Here is a 16,577-nt window from a genome sequence, read left to right on the forward strand (position 1 = left end):
CGGTTGAGCCGCTCTGCGGACTTTGGTTCTGGTCAGTGTATTGTCATCTTTACATGTGACATGAGGGTGGAGGTCGTGGTTTCACGGTGAGTCAACCAAATGACAGGACAGACACGGTGAATCATGGGCAGCCACTACTGCCATTCCGCTCACGCCAGTGTACAGTGAGTCAGTTTCAGCAACGCTGAAGCCACTGATAGGGCCCGAAGCTTGAGAGGGTTTGGCTTTTCACATTGCAAGTTCTGGGTGCTGAAGCGGGACACCTTGGAAGTCGGCTGTAATTGTGATGGGCTGAGTGTAAGGTGTGTCACCCTGGTGAAATGTCGACTGAGGCAGCTCGGGAGACTAGGGAAGTGCAGGAGAAGTGAGGACGGGACCTGGGCGCAGTTTTGGCTGACGCATTCTTGGAAGGTGATGCCGGGGAAACACTCGGAGCTGTACAAAAATCAGGTAGACTGTGGTAGAAGTGCCAGACCACGATGAGTAGTTGCCGTTGGGGTAGCACTCAACATAGCTGGCGCTTTGGTGGTCAAAAGTACCTGGAGTTGTGACTTCACAGCTGCGAGAATGTGTCGCGGCACTTCCCATTCTCGTAGGGCCAGCATGAAGGTCTGCAGCAAGTAGTAAGCCTGGGGCCCTGGACACGGGACATGTCGGTGCAGAACAGGCGGGAGCATAGCTACCAGTATTTGGTACTTGTCTTGCTGCGATGTGGTGCTATAAAGGTAGAAACTTACCCCCAGTTTGAAAAGCCAGATGATAAAGCTTCCAGGCCAGAACTTGGGGAGCTGCAGTGGTTCCAAGATGCAGTACACGGAGGTTTCTTGTGGTCAGAACGGCATAATAATAGATGGGTCCAGGTTTTTATTTATTTCAGTACGCTCAGGGCCAGAGGCATTACAGAGAGGAGGGGCATACAAAATCGGCAGCAGTTTTCTTAAATTTGTTGATATCGGTGATGGCAGCCATGAAGGCAGGGAGGTGGTTCCAGTCATTTCCAGTTCGAGGAATAAATGAATTTATGCAAAGGCTAGTTCGGCATTGCGGTATTCCTACCTTGAAGTTGTGGTCAGTACGTGAAGATATATAAGATGGAGAGAGGAGTAACTTATCTTTGAGAATGGGGTTGGTATAATAAATTCTGTGAAAAAGACATAAGCGAAAATATTTACGGCGCAGAGAAAGAACGGGAAGACCAAGTGCAGATTTCATTGCAGATACATTCTCTGTTCGGGAATAATTGAACCAATAAAACGGGCAGCGCGGTTTTGAACAGACTCTAAAGCGTTAATTAAGGTTATCTGATTAGGATCCCAAATGGAGCAAGCATATTCTAGTTTAGGTCTGATTAACGTCCTATATAGATGAAGCTTAACGGTGCTGTTAGAAGCTATGAAATGGCACCGTAGGAATCCGAGCGTGCGGTTAGCCTGGTTAAATATGTAGTTGACGTGCATTTTCCAGGACAGATTGTGTGTTAAGTGAATACCCAGGTATTTGTACGATGAGACAGAGATAACGGAGTGTTATTAAGAAGATAGCGAAAGTGTATTCAGGAGGATGGCTGGAGATACGCAGGTGTTTGCACTTAGTGGTGTTAAGTGTCATGAGCCATTCGCTGCACCATGAAGAAATTGCGTTCAAGTCCGATTGCAAACATGCTTCATCAGAGGGATTACTAATTGAACAATAAAGCACACAGTCATCTGCGAAAAGATTTATATGGGAGATTACGTTATCAGGAAGCTCATTAATGTAAATTAAAAACAGTAGAGGACCTAACACAGAACCTTGAGGTACTCCGGAAGTTGCGGAAACAAGAGGCGAGTCATAATCATTAACTGAGACATATTGACTATGGTTGGAAAGAAAACATTTAATCCAGCCTAATACCTGATCGTTAATATTAAGAGCACCGAGTGTAATTAATTATAGATTATGAGAAACAGCGTCAAACGCCTTAGCAAAGTCTAAAAAAACGCAATCCACAATAACGTTAGCATCCATAGCGCGAAATAAATCATTAGTGAAGGATAGGAGCTGTCTCGCACGAAAAAAATTTTCTGACGCCATGTTGACATGAATTGAAAAAGTTGTTAGATTCTTGGAAGGTAATAAGATGAGAATAAATAATGTGCTCAAGAAGTTTACAGGGAACGTTGGTTAATGAAATGGGCCGATAGTTTAGTATTGAAGCTTTACTACCTGATTTATGCAATGGAACCACCTTCCCCACCTTCCAATCAGGAGGGATGGTACACTTTGTAATGACTGTTGAAAGATTGCACAAAGAATCAATGGTGAGCAGGTAGATGTACTTTTCAAGAGCTTCGTTGTAATGCCGTCGATGCCTGAACAAGATGAAATCTTCTGTTTTTCAATTAAACATGTCAAGCCAAGAATCAATGAGTATTGGATCCATGGGTAAAAAGTCAGATGTACAAGGATGAGGGAAAACATTCGGCAAGGTAGAAGAAAAACACGAGGCAAAAAAATCATTTAACACTTTGCAGTAATCACTCTGGTGTATTGGAGTGTTGTGATCATTGCAAAGATCTATTGTATTCGGTTTATTCCCGCTGACCACTTCCAAAATTTCCTCGGATTACCTCTAAGAAGGAGCTGGAGTGTGTGCTGGTAGAAATTTTGTTTTGCTTCATACGAAGTTTGTTTATAATCCGTCTTAGCAGTGGCGTAAGTGTGCCAGCGTTCGGCCGTTTGAGTTGCCTTGGCCCGCAAGAATAGTCTTTTTTTCTTGTTCAGTAGGCGCCGCAGACGCACGTTAAACCACGGCACATGAGAGTTGGATATAATGTGTTTCTGAGGGATGAATTCATTAATTAAAAAATTGACTTTATCTTTGAATAAGGTCTAATTTTCATCAATGTTGCATGTGTGGACACTTGGAATGAAGTCAGTGACAAAATTCATTAGTTCGCGGTTTATAGACTCAAAGTCAGCGTTTTTATAGTCTCGGATAACTTTTGGCGTTTTGGTAGCGGGAACAGATATGCGCAGTTCAAAATAAATGAGGCAATATTCACTCAAACCAGGTAAATATCTTAAACATGAAACAAGCTGCGGTGTAGTAGTGAGAAGGAGGTCAAGAATGTTAGCAGATTGTTCAGTAGATCGTGTAGGCTGAAGGACAAGTTGCTTAAAATTAAAACCCATACAGAGGTTGATGAAGAGAGAGCACTCAGATGAGCAGTCAGATGAGGGAGGAGAGTCATGCCAGTTAATTGCTGGAAAATTGAAATCACCAAGAAGGAAGAGTGGACATGAGGGGAACCGGACAATTAACTCATTTAATACGTCATGTAAATCTGAATTAAATGTTAAGGGCGAAGTGGGCGGGCGATAGCACACACAAAAAATAACATCACGATATCCGTGAGTGACACGCGTGCACACGATTTCCAAACAAGTAGCAATATCTATAACACAACAACTCAAGCCGTCACGTACGGCGATAACACTCCGCCACCAGTACGCGAGATACGATCACAGCGAAAAAATTTGACAACTCTTTCACATTCAAAGATTTCATAGTCTGCAATATCGCTCGAGAGCCAAGTTTCAGTCAAGGTAACAACGTCAGCTAAACACGAGTCAATGGCTGAAGACAGGTCATCAGGTTTATTATGCACACTGCGCACATTGGAAAAAAGGAAGGAAATTCGTTTAGCCACGGGGTGAACAGATAGCTACAGCAACGAAGTATTAGCGGCGAACGAGGCATTCCCCATAGTATTCGTGGAAGCCGAAACAGACGTGCCTCTGTTCTCGCTGGAACGACTTTCGGAAATATCTACTTCACAAACGCGATCGGTGGTTGAACAACAGACGTAGCACTTTTTCTTGATGAACAATCGGTTCAACCGCAAGAGATACTTCTCTCCCGAAGCCTTACCAAAATCAGCCAACTTTTTGCGGGACTGGCGTGTGGCGCGCGAGAAGTCTTTACTAAATGATACTTTGGAATTTTTGAACTTTGTACGTTGCGATATAATCTTGTCTCTTAATTTGGGAGAACCGAATTTAACTATAATGGGTCAACATTTCTACGAGACGTACAAGCCCAGTCTGTGAGCACGATGAATACCTTCGTGGGGAAAAGATAGATCCAGCTTTTCTGAAAGAATTTTTCGAACGTGTTCTTCAGACTCTGCCCATGTTTCAGAGCTAGTGCCCGGGATACCGAAAAAAATCAGGTTATCTCGACGGGAGCGATCCTCGAGATCGTCTAGCCGTGAATTTATTGCACCTGACTCCGCACGAACTGCTTCGTATATAGCATCGTTGAGCTCAGGAACACGTTCACTGTCCAGCGACAGTACCTGGGATTCGACAGCCGCAAGCCTGTTAGTAAGGTCGCATACTTTCTGCTCTAGCTCAACTTGGTTCGCCTTAAGCTGTGTTAAAGTATCCATCAACTCACTGTGACGGGCATCCGATTTTTCAGACAGGGCAGCAATAGCAGCTAGCACATCGGCATTTGGATTAGTATCAGTTGGTCCCGGGTTTGACTCAGTGTCGCCTGCTAACATCAAAAGTTTAGCAACATGAATACAATCACATACTGTAGAAACTAACACTAGTGGGCAGGGGAAGAGCAGCGTACAAATGTTGCTGGTACATTTAGCGTGCAAGGAAGAACAGTCACCAACCTGTACAGCAAGGAAGCAGAACGGATTGTCAAGCGTGCGCATGGTAGTCGCTCTTTCCTGCCCACTGAAGAAGTCGTTGGAACTGCAGGCTTTTATATGTTCGGTTGACGCCGATGATGTGCCGGAGCCGCAAGGTGGCGTTGGTCGCAGTATAACGTTGGCGAGAGCGTTAAAATCTTTGGTACAATTTGCTGCCATAGAGCACGGTGATGTTGCAGCGACGTCGGCATATCCCCGGGCTGGTGCAGATAGCCACATGCCAAGAAGAACAGGAATCTGTACAGCAAGGAAGCAGAACGGATTGTCAAGCGTGCGCATGGTAGTCGCTCTTTCTTGCCCACTTACTTGGGCTTACTTGGTGCTTGTTGAGTGCCTGGTGCAATCTTCTGGAACGCATCTTTCCATGGTCCATTGTCACCACTGTGGCGGAGCAGCAAAAAGATGCTGCCACATTGAAATGCAAGTACGAAATACCTTTGTGGACTTTGTCGTCGTCGGAACGTCAGCACATTGGTGCCGCGACAGTTTCATTGATGAGCACCACATACCCAGTGCCACATACCCTGCAATCAAATTTGCCGTGAAAGAGGTTAATTGAGGAGCGGCACATACCCAGTGCCGCATATCCAGTGACCCAAGTTGGTCCGGTGGTTGGTTTCAAACTCGGTTTCCTCAGCACAGCAGCCCGATGCTCTCTCATTACACCACAGACTACCTAGTGACCCAAGTTGGTGTCATAGCAATTAGAGACGCAGATAGGAAGACTAATAGATAGCCAGTGAAAAATGGCCGAGGTATCTTAAGTATCATGATTACGTTGTGCTGAGTTTTACACTGGCAAAAAAAAATTTTTTTAAATAAGGAAACAAAGACGCAGGCGGATGAAGTGCAATGCTAATCACATTAAAAGGCACAAAGTAGGGTGACTGGCACTACTGAAGCATGCTGAAGCATGCCTTTGTGATGAATGGCAACAAAACTGCATATGTTTGGGGTGTGCCTCATGAATGACACGCAGCAGGCAGTGTCACGCAGTCGGGACCAAAGATGGCTGAACCAGGCTTACTGCGATGTGATATTGCCAATATCAAAGCTCCCTGGATGTTTGAAGGAACCACAGTTCCAGGTTTTGCATATAGAAATGATGCAGGCAGATGGCACAAGTGTTGACAAGTAGCCATTGAGAAAGGTCAACCCTGGAACTTGCAAGGGGAACTTCGTGGTGTTCCATTCTGGGTCACCAATGTGTAGAAAAAAAATTTGGAGGACACTTAAGCTTCGCCTGTGAAGAGTCGAACGCGATCGATTTCAAAGATACCTGACTGCTTGTCGCACTTCCTGGCAACCGCAGCTTTCTTGCAAATGCGCGGAGGCGAGCGTGATGGTGTTGTTGCAAGGAACCGAGCGGGCCGTGCCACTTGAAAAGGGGTTTGTGTTTGAGTTTCAGAATTACGTTTTCTAGTGTATTCAAATTAAACTCCGACGCTATGATGTCTGTAGGTTGTGTTTAGAACGTACAATTTTTCTGATGTATTTTACTTTGAGGAATCAATTAGTTCAGTAATGCCATGGTTGTGGTTCAGAATGATTTTTCGCCAAGCAATGTCCAACGCCAACATCGGATTTTTTGCAACACGAGGCCCGTAACGCCATCGCATTAAAATGATGAGACTCGTGGAGCGCTAGGCAAGAACTGATTTAGTGTTAACAGCGTGCACACTGTCGAGGTGTTCTCTTGTGCCATCCTCTTTGTCGTCGGTGCTGCGGTGCACCAGAGCCACCGCACCATCTTTACTTCTTATTCTGCTTGTATATTTGGGCACCTACCCAGTGGCACATAACTGGAGGTATAGCCAGGCATGTTCACATGCCCTACCCCAAGTTGTATAATCGGTAAACACACAAGCAAGATAATCATGTAATTGTATAATTGTAATCATATATATTATCAATAATATATACCATATTAACTCGATTTTTACGCAAATATTTTCCATAATTTGTTTTGCTTGGACTCAACCCTCATGTTATATTCGAATAATGGCAAAATTGACTCTTTTAAAACAAATATTCAAAATGTCGTGGTTTTTATCATTATGTTGGCAACCTGTACACCTTAATTCAATCCATAAACAAGTTCATCCAGGTCAAGAGTAGGTTTTTGTTGGAATTGACACCATTTTCACTGTGCTTGTGACTGGTGTTACAGTTATGGTGCTGCAGCACCCTGTGGCTTGTCGCACTTTGACTTCGTTTATTTGGGACATTATGGCAACATAGCGCATTCATTATGACGCCCACTTCGAGAGACGAGCAGTTTTGATGGCCGAGAGGGCGGGAAACTCCACCGTGGCTTGGCGGCTCGACATCGAGTGAATGATTCGCGGACAGAAAGACCAACCGGAGGCCCTCTTTATATCCGAGGCCAGTCGGAAGAGCTCTGTGCACCTCCTAGTGGCCTGATAGCATCCCCAAATGAAGTGGTTTTGTGGCCCTTTGATAAGTATTAAACAAGCTCGAAGATGTTTTTTTCGGGCGATCACTTTCGAAGATAGTTTCAATTTCGTGAGGCTTGGCTCGTCCCGCCACTGAACGCCTCGAAGTATACGGCTGACAGCGCTCTTGGCACTGATAGCAAGCTTGGCACAGTGCCAAAAACACTTGTCAGGGATGCTTTTGGTGCCAAGTCATGCGAGATTTCACGATGCTATCCCTCAAAGGGATTGCCCAAGAGAACTTGTTTCCAAATTGTGATTTCTTGAACAAAAATACCGTTCTTCCTTTCATCTCGCATTACATTCGCAGTATTTTTTTTTTTACTGAAAAGTCAACCCTCGCGTTACAATCGTGGTTGCATTACATTCGAGTAAGTACAGTAATAAGACATTAAGTACTTGTCCAATCGGCAAGACAGGCAAAGGAACACTCACTATAAAATAATTACAAATGTAAGTGCATTGTATACATAAAGAAGTAGCATTATCCACAGTGTGCCTGATTTGTATATTATTGGGTTTCTGCGATTTACGTACACTGTGTTAACATACTTAGTAAGTTTGATGTACCTAATCTTTAAATACACTAAGAAATATTGTCAAACATGGCGGTATCCACAGCTCCCGCTTCAGCGTGAATCCTCGTGATTGCTGTGCTCTCGCTATCGTTTGTTGCCAGTAACTGTTGGTTTGGGTGACCGTAGGCCTGACGAGGTGCATCGGCATAGAAATGACAGGCTGGTTGCAAATGAATAGATTGCTTTGCTTAAAAATGTATGACCCAAGGCACCAGATCGTACCTTATTGTTTAACATCTCCTTTATGTACGCATTCCTGTACATTAAAGGGGCCATGAAACACCTTTCTAACTAATCATAGAATTATATCACTATTAAATTACATCGCCTCATGAATCTCCTGCTGCAAAAAATTTTCGAATCCTTCATGCACAAGTGAAGTCAGATGTAATTATCAAACCAATCTGCAGCTTTCTGTTTCCTTTTGTTTCCGCTAGCATGCTGGAAGCTACACAGGGAAGAAAGGAAAGGGGTGGAAAGGAGCAATGCCCCTCTGGCCTTGATCAAAAAGTCTAATGCGAGACGGCTCGTGGAGGTACCCCATGGCAGCTGCGGTATCTACGCTACGCTTTTTATCTTCGAGGCCATGCATAGCAGACTCGGCAAGGTGCAACTGTCATGTTTAGACCGGCAGGGCAAAGATGAAATAATTTTCCCCCTTTTTGAAATTGCAGGCATATATACTTTATTTACAATAATTGTTTTATTGAGAACGCTCATGCGATCACGAAATCACCCAATAGCTGTTGTAGGTCCAGCTGCTTGCGATGGCTGCATGATGACAGTGCAGATGTGAGAACAAGTGATATTGCACTGCTGCATGCAGTGCAATAACAGTTGGCTCATATGTGCACAAGAACCTCTCTAACAGATTGCCAAATTTTTCTTACTGTTCACCAGGAACTACAGGTGGCAGCACCGTCGCCGCGTTAGTGTGGATAGGCGGTAGACGGCGCGCACTGAAATGTACATGGCGGCGTTCCGCTGTGAACCATGTGGCCCTGTTTTCTGGTAATGAAACGCGCTTACTGCAGTAAACTGATTTTGTATTACCCTCCGATGCCTCATTTTTGCACGAAAAGCGCAGAATGTTTCTATTTACTTAAAAGAAGTGCGAAATGTCATTGAGCAGGGAACTGGCACTTCATGAGGCAGCCTCTGCTTTGGCACTTGGGGCTTTTTGTGCAAGTTTTTTTTGCGTTCCACCTACTCTTAATATTTTTGCTCAAATTAATAATTGCCACATTCTCTGCGAATTTTTGCACTGGTTTAAAAATGTCTGTGTTTTTGTAAATAAAGGTAAATTAGCAAGTTAATGCACACTACATCACCAATTATACACATGTATCTTCATTTTTTTATTAGCTGTGAAATGCAAACAGTGAATGAGTTCAGGTAGGCAAGCTAGGCAACTGCAGTGAATGACAGTACGTTAATATCATCAGGTTCCTTCAGACAAAAATGTTTTTATTGCCATTGCATGATTACGCGCATGACAGCGATGCAACAAAGTTCTAATTATTTGAGGAGCTAGAATCATTAGGTTCGCCTATTTCAGCTACTAATGGCCACTCTTGTATCAAGCTACAATGAAGAGCAAGAGGAAATTATAATAGCCGCCTTTCAATTCGGTGTGTGGTATGACATCCTACGTCTGTAGACCGCCGTGCCACATATGATCATCATATACCTTATTTTAGCGTTGATTTTGTAGTAGAAAATAAGTACAAAAGCTAACAATTTAATTGCGAGGCAAAATGAAGTCACCGTAATGGCATCAGAACCACATATTATAAGAACATCTCTGGTTGCATACTCACTAAGCAAGAGTCATGCAGTTATCATAATGCAGTTATCGTAATATAAAGTGTACGATGTGGTAATCACATGAGTTCATGCTTACAATTGTTTTTTCTATTGCTGAGTGATGTTCACGCCATCCTGTTCATGCTTCGTGGTATCGCAGAGATTGTGGAGTATTCATCACATTGTGACAGCATGACTAAAGTGCGTTTCGGCATTCACGTCTCGTTGCTACCACTTCATCTGCCTAAAATGAGGTAAAATGCTCTTTGTGATGTACGTGAAGCGACAATAAAATTTATAGATTGCTGTGAGCAAAGGATGGAACAATCACACATTGTATGCTCTATGTGGGCAGTCACTGATCTTGCTACAGTGCAAGGATGATAGCACAAGGCAAAGTACATCCTCAGAAAATGAAAACTAGCATATATTACTGTGTTACAACCACAGAAGAAACAATCTTTAGAGATATTCACACCGTACATGCATATGTAACCATGTAGCGCCTAGCAGATGGTGCGCAGCGCAATCTGCATTATTTGTGCTTCAAGTGCCCACCAGGCGGCTACTCTGCTTGATCTCGCGAACAATCTTTCGAAAAGTGTTTCAAGGCCCCTTTAAGCTAATAGTGGTAAACGGATGTTCTGCAAAGGTGCTTGCGTTTAACATGCGTAAGGCATGAGACGCTGTTCTATATCTCTAGTTTCTGGACATCTAATCCTGTACTGTAGTAGCTGCGACTGCACACCTTTGTTGGAAAAAAAAATTTGCGTTCTGTGCAGATCTGCTGATGAGTTGACAAGAGAAATTATGGAAACTCTAGAGATGAGAAGATCTTGAGACTCTTGTGTCTGCGTGCCCTGTGTTATCAGCATGCATGTGCTTCTTATCGGAACCTGGCGTGAACGTGCTGTAGTTACGGCATTTCCTTCTCTTTATACCCATATGCAGCTGATGTGTTGATGTGTATCATCGCTTTATTGCATTTATTGTGTGCGATCAAGAAATAAACTCGTTTGCAAGCCGCGTGCATAATTTTCATGCCTGCAGAATTCCCTAGCAACTTCCCTAGCAACTTCCGTCAGTTCAATTCGGTTCTGCTAGCATTTGCATTTTTTTCTTTTCTTGCATTTCTGCATTACGAATTTTTGTAATGCTGTGCTAATTACCTTAAGTACCTACCATTCTGAAGCTCACATTCATTATCAAAATCACATTAAAAGGTCAATTTTGCATAGCATATCTGAAAATGGTACTTTCATTGATAATGGGGTAGTATAAGAATAGAATAAGTCTGTCATCCACTGGCCTGCAGAGGCAATCTGCATTACTGAAAAACTGAACAAAATCTGTATACTGAAAATAGCTTTACATAAATTTGCAAGGCAAAAAAAGGTTCATGAAAAAAAAATGAAATTTCCATCCCCTGATGAATGGCAGTAGTAGTACCGTTAATCAACAGGAATTGTACGGTGCTCTTACCATGACATCATCAAAATTAAAAAGAAGAATCGCCTTGTTTATATACGTAATGAAATTGTTGTATTTCTTACTTAAGCTTGTTACATGGTGTTGTTAAGAAAGTAAGGCAGGTGGGAAAATGGCCTCCTTAAAAAAGAAAAGGGGAAAGGCGGTGGCAATAGCGACTAAAGGCTTAGCTAATGCGATCCTGTGGTATATCCGTGTTTTATTGTAGCTGTGGTTGTAGCTCTACCATAGGGGCCTTTCTTGTGTGTGAAATTGCATAAAAATGTTTAGCTGAAGGTGGGGGTGGTCCTAAGATTTCAACGGGATCAAAAATGATAGCATACTTAGTTGCCATGCGAAAAGACTTAGATGGAGTAAAAAAATTGAACACCATGGCTGTCTCCACCATTTTGCACTGCAATGAAGTACATGTTCATGGCAGCTCGCCCAGATATGCATGCTGCAACAAAAATGCTGGGTCAGGCAGTTAATAGCATGGCACTTATGCCGAGCGATGCAGACACCTGGTATGGCAGGATGAGACCACGTGTGATGAGTGGTTGAGCATCGTTACTAGATTAGGTTGGTTTGAGGTGTTGTGAAGCCTTTCACACGCTGCTTTCAGTTCCTATTGTGTGAACTCTGCATGAAACATGTCGTTTTTCTTTTTTTCTTTTTTTTTGTCTGTTAAACGAAGGCCTTCGAGCTCAAAACACTTTAAAAAATACTGGCTGGCCTCAGAGCACCCTAAATAAGTTACTGTAATATTTTCTCTATGAGCCAGTGTCTATTTCGGCTGTGTGTATGACGTCAGGATGCAGACGGGGGTCACTTGGGAGCAGGAGATGGGCCCAGCAGCAGCACCGTAAATTTTACATCAAAATTTTATGTATAGCCATCGGATCTTTCTCAAAAATATATGGAATGAACTTCGGACATTCTCCATACGTAAATGCTGGGCATAAATGTTTGTTCTTGCATCATTGTTTAAAATTATTTATAATGTTACGATTGACAGGTAGCAACAAGGCGGCGTCCTTGCGGTTGTCACTTTCTTAGCCCAGCTTTTGCTAAAGAGTCAGTCAGATACTATCTCTATGGCCAAAATGCCACAATGTTCTGCTTCCATCTGAACTCCTCCTGCGTCATGACGCGCACACAACCTGGGAAACAAACTCAAAACTGGTTTGGATATAATAAAGTTATTGTAAATTATTTATGCGTGCTCTGGTGCTTCCCTTTATTTTTCAAGGCTTTTCAGATTGAGGACATTCCTTTGACGCAAAAAATGCCAAGTCTGAAACGTTATGTCAGTGCTTCTTTAATCTCGTCCACAGTGATGCTTTCCACTCATGCTTAACTTGTGTGCTTCTCGTCTTTAATGACGCGCGTGGCAGAATAATTGCGCGAAGATTGAGACACAGCTGCAGCGTCGGACGTCTGTTTTGTGCTGCTGGCGCAGGGACATCCGGGACTGAGGAGGCAGGAAATAAAAGCTGTGGCAGCAGAGACCCCCTGGTGGCTCGTTGAACAGTCCTGCTAACGGACGACGCTGAGGGTTCGCTCGGGCTGCTGGGCTGCCTCGAGCAACAGGCAGCACCCACACGAGCCGAACAAGTCGTGCAGGGCGGCCAGCCGCTGCCTGCAGTGATTTGCGCCATGTAATTGTGGTCGGACACACGCGCGCTCGCTGCTTCGATTATCCGTCCCTGACAGTCCCGGACTGCCTGACGATGCTTTCAGCCAATGGGCCTCTCGGGCAGTCCTGGACAGTCCAGACGCCAAATCGAAGAGGCCCGCTTTCTTACGTACATGGCGCCCGGCAGCGGGGGTAGGCCGGCCAGATACATGAGCGGTCCGTCTCCGCGGCCAACGCTGAACAGGGAGTCGGCCACCACTAGGAGGAGGCCGACTCCCCTGCCCCGGAGCATGGCGGGAGTCAGTAGCAGCATGTTGCACAGCGCGCTGCCGCAGTGCACCACCAACAGGGCGGCCGTGGTGGGCTCGCGCTGCTGCAGCGCGCACAGGGCGGCGGGCAGCGCGTGCCAGCTGGACCCGGCCACGGCGGCCACGCACAGCGGCCACGGTAGCGCGGCCAGCAACCGCTGCAGGTCGCGGCGTGATGCGGTGGCGCCCACCAGGACGGCCACTAGGAAGGCGTGCAGCGCCAGGCCCGCCGCTGCCAAAGAGGCACCGCCCCCCCACCACGCCGCCTCCTCGTCGGCCACTCGCAGCGCCAGTGACAGGGCGCCCAGAGGGCATGCCCTGCAGCAGTTGATTATGCGGTGTACAGGGCGTTTCCACGAAGATTATATGTAAAAATAGCTTTCAAAAGAAAGGTTACGGCGCCAAGCAGACGACGACCAAGTGAGAGCCAAACAGCGTATACGGGCGCCCGTAATGACGTTTGTGTCTCACTTCGTCCTCGGCTGCTTAGCGCCGTAACCTTTGTTTTGAAATCATGAATCAACTAGCTCAGCAACAAGTTTTGATAAAAACAGCCATTTAGAAAAGAAAAAAAAGACGACGGCGGTGGCGGCCATAGAGTGACGTGTAATACGAGGTATATAGTTGCTAATTAGCAGTATAAACCCCATGCAAGCGACCTTGCGTGCGATAGCGATGCGATGGAGATGGCAGTCGCGTTCGCTCGTCGCCTACAAGTCGTAGCCCATGCGAGCGACGATGTTGAGCGACGTCTCCCCGGTGTTGCCGGTATGAGGGCAGCAATATATGCGCCGAAACTGGCGTCACGTGTGCTTTATCAATTTAAGGTGATCCCCAGCAGCCGCGAAGTCCCCAGCAGCCGCGAAGCAACTGACCACGGCGGCGGTCAGATCTGTGACGCTGCAGAGGGTGCTAAGAATACCTGGCTCCGGACAGGCCGCCATTGGAATCTGAACCTGGCAACGTTTAACGTTAGAACGCTATCTAGTGAGGCGAGTCTAGCAGTGTTATTGGAGGAATTAGAGGGTAGTAAATGGGATATAATAGGGCTCAGTGAGGTTAGGAGGACAAAAGAAGCATATACAGTGCTAAAAAGCGGGCATGTACTGTGCTACCGGGGCCTAGCTGAGAGACGAGAACTAGGAGTCGGATTCCTGATTAATAAGGAAATAGCTGGTAACATACAGGAATTCTATAGCATTAACGAGAGGGTGGCATGTCTTGTTGTGAAACTTAATAAGAGGTACAAAATGAAGGTTGTTCAGGTCTACGCTCCTACATCTAGTCATGATGACCAGGAAGTCGAAAGCTTTTATGAAGACGTAGAATCGGCGATGGGTAAAGTCAAAACAAAATACACTATACTGATGGGCGACTTCAATGCCAGGGTAGGCAAGAAGCAGGCTGGAGACAAGTCAGTGGGGGAATATGGCATAGGCTCTAGGAATAGCAGAGGAGAATTATTAGTAGAGTTTGCAGAACAGAATAATATGCGTATAATGAATACCTTTTTCCGCAAGCGGGTTAGCCGAAAGTGGACGTGGAGGAGCCCGAATGGTGAGACTAGAAATGAAATCGACTTCATACTCTGCGCGAACCCTGGCATCATTCAAGATGTAGACGTGCTCGGCAAGGTACGCTGCAGTGACCACAGGATGGTAAGAACTCGAATTAGCCTAGACTTGAGGAGGGAACGAAAGAAACTGGTACACAAGAAGCCAATCAATGAGTTAGCGGTAAGAGGGAAACTAGAGGAATTCCGGATCAAACTACAGAACAGGTATTCGGCTTTAACTCGGGAAGAGGACCTTAGTGTTGAAGCAATGAACGACAATCTCATGGGCATCATTAAGGAGTGCGCAATAGAAGTCGGTGGTAACGCCGTTAGACAGGAAACCAGTAAGCTATCGCAGGAGACGAAAGATCTGATCAAGAAACGCCAATGTATGAAAGCCTCTAATCCTACAGCTAGAATAGAACTGGCAGAACTTTCTAAGTTAATCAACAAGCGTAAGACAGCGGACATCAGGAACTATAATATGGATAGAATTGAACAGGCTCTCAGGAACGGAGGAAGCCTAAAAACAGTGAAGAAGAAACTAGGAATAGGCAAGAATCAGATGTGTGCGTTAAGAGACAAAGCCGGCAATATCGTTACTAATATGGACGAGATAGTTCAAGTGGCTGAGGAGTTCTATAGAGATTTATACAGTACCAGTGGCACCCACGACGGTAGTGGAAGAGAGAATAGCCTAGAGGAATTCGAAATCCCACAGGTAACGCCAGAAGAAGTAAAGAAAGCCTTAGGAGCTATGCAAAAGGGGAAGGCAGCTGGGGAGGATCAGGTAACAGCAGATTTGTTGAAGGATGGTGGTCAGATTGTTCTAGAGAAACTGGCCACCCTGTATACGCAATGCCTCATAACCTCGAGCGTACCGGAATCTTGGAAGAACGCTAACATAATCCTAATCCATAAGAAAGGGGACGCCAAAGACTTGAAAAATTATAGACCGATCAGCTTACTGTCCGTTGCCTACAAAGTATTTACTAAGGTAATCGCAAATAGAATCAGGAACACCTTAGACTTCTGTCAGCCAAAGGACCAGGCAGGATTCCGTAAAGGCTACTCAACAATAGACCATATTCACACTATCAATCAAGTGATAGAGAAATGTGCAGAATATAACCAACCCTTATATATAGCTTTCATTGATTACGAGAAAGCGTTTGATTCAGTCGAAACCTCAGCAGTCATGGAGGCATTACGGAATCAGGGTGTAGATGAGCCATATGTAAAAATACTGGAAGATATCTATAGCGGCTCCACAGCCACCGTAGTCCTCCACAAAGAAAGCAACAAAATCCCTATAAAGAAAGGCGTCAGACAGGGAGATACGATATCTCCAATGCTATTCACAGCATGTTTACAGGAGGTATTCAGAGGCCTGGAGTGGGAAGAATTGGGGATAAAAGTCGATGGAGAATACCTTAGCAACTTGCGATTCGCTGATGATATTGCCTTGCTTAGTAACTCAGGAGACCAATTGCAATGCATGCTCACTGACCTGGAGAGGCAAAGCAGAAGGGTGGGTCTGAAAATTAATCTGCAGAAAACTAAAGTACTGTTTAACAGTCTCGGAAGAGAACAGCAGTTTACGATAGGTAGCGAAACACTGGAAGTGGTAAGGGAATACATCTACTTAGGGCAGGTAGTGACCACGGATCCGGATCATGAGACTGAAATAACCAGAAGAATAAGAATGGGTTGGGGTGCGTTTGGCAGGCATTCTCAAATCATGAACAGTAGGTTGCCACTATCCCTCAAAAGGAAAGTGTACAACAGCTGTGTGTTACCAGTACTCACATATGGGGCAGAAACCTGGAGGCTTACGAAAAGGGTTCTGCTGAAATTGAGAACGACGCAACAAGCTATGGAAAGAAGAATGATGGGTGTAACGTTAAGGGATAAGAAAAGAGCAGATTGGGTGAGGCAACAAACGCGGGTAAACGACATCTTAGTTGAAATCAAGAAAAAGAAATGGGCATGGGCCGGACATGTAATGAGGAGGGAAGATAACCGATGGTCACTAAGAGCTACGGACTGGATTCCAAGA

General features: G+C 45.0%; 1 protein-coding gene across 3 annotated transcripts in view; it reads left to right on the forward strand.

Annotated features, from left to right (window-relative positions):
* Positions 1 to 12,527, forward strand: part of LOC126539588 (zinc finger Ran-binding domain-containing protein 2-like) — a 113,415-nt gene extending 100,888 nt beyond the window's left edge. For 2 of the 3 annotated variants that reach the window (XM_050186475.2, XM_050186474.3), the window contains one exon: positions 12,479 to 12,527. In XM_050186475.2, coding sequence (XP_050042432.1) covers positions 12,479 to 12,494 — 16 coding nt within the window. In that variant the 3' untranslated portion in view covers positions 12,495 to 12,527. Of the gene's footprint in view, positions 1 to 8,643; positions 8,755 to 12,478 lie in introns of all 3 variants that reach the window. The other variant, XR_008614329.1, reaches the window with a different exon arrangement.
* The last annotated feature ends 4,050 nt before the right edge of the window (positions 12,528 to 16,577 follow it).

The sequence above is a fragment of the Dermacentor andersoni genome, chromosome 11 (assembly GCF_023375885.2).
Source record: "Dermacentor andersoni chromosome 11, qqDerAnde1_hic_scaffold, whole genome shotgun sequence".
In the NCBI taxonomy this organism is placed as follows: Eukaryota; Metazoa; Arthropoda; class Arachnida; order Ixodida; family Ixodidae; genus Dermacentor; species Dermacentor andersoni.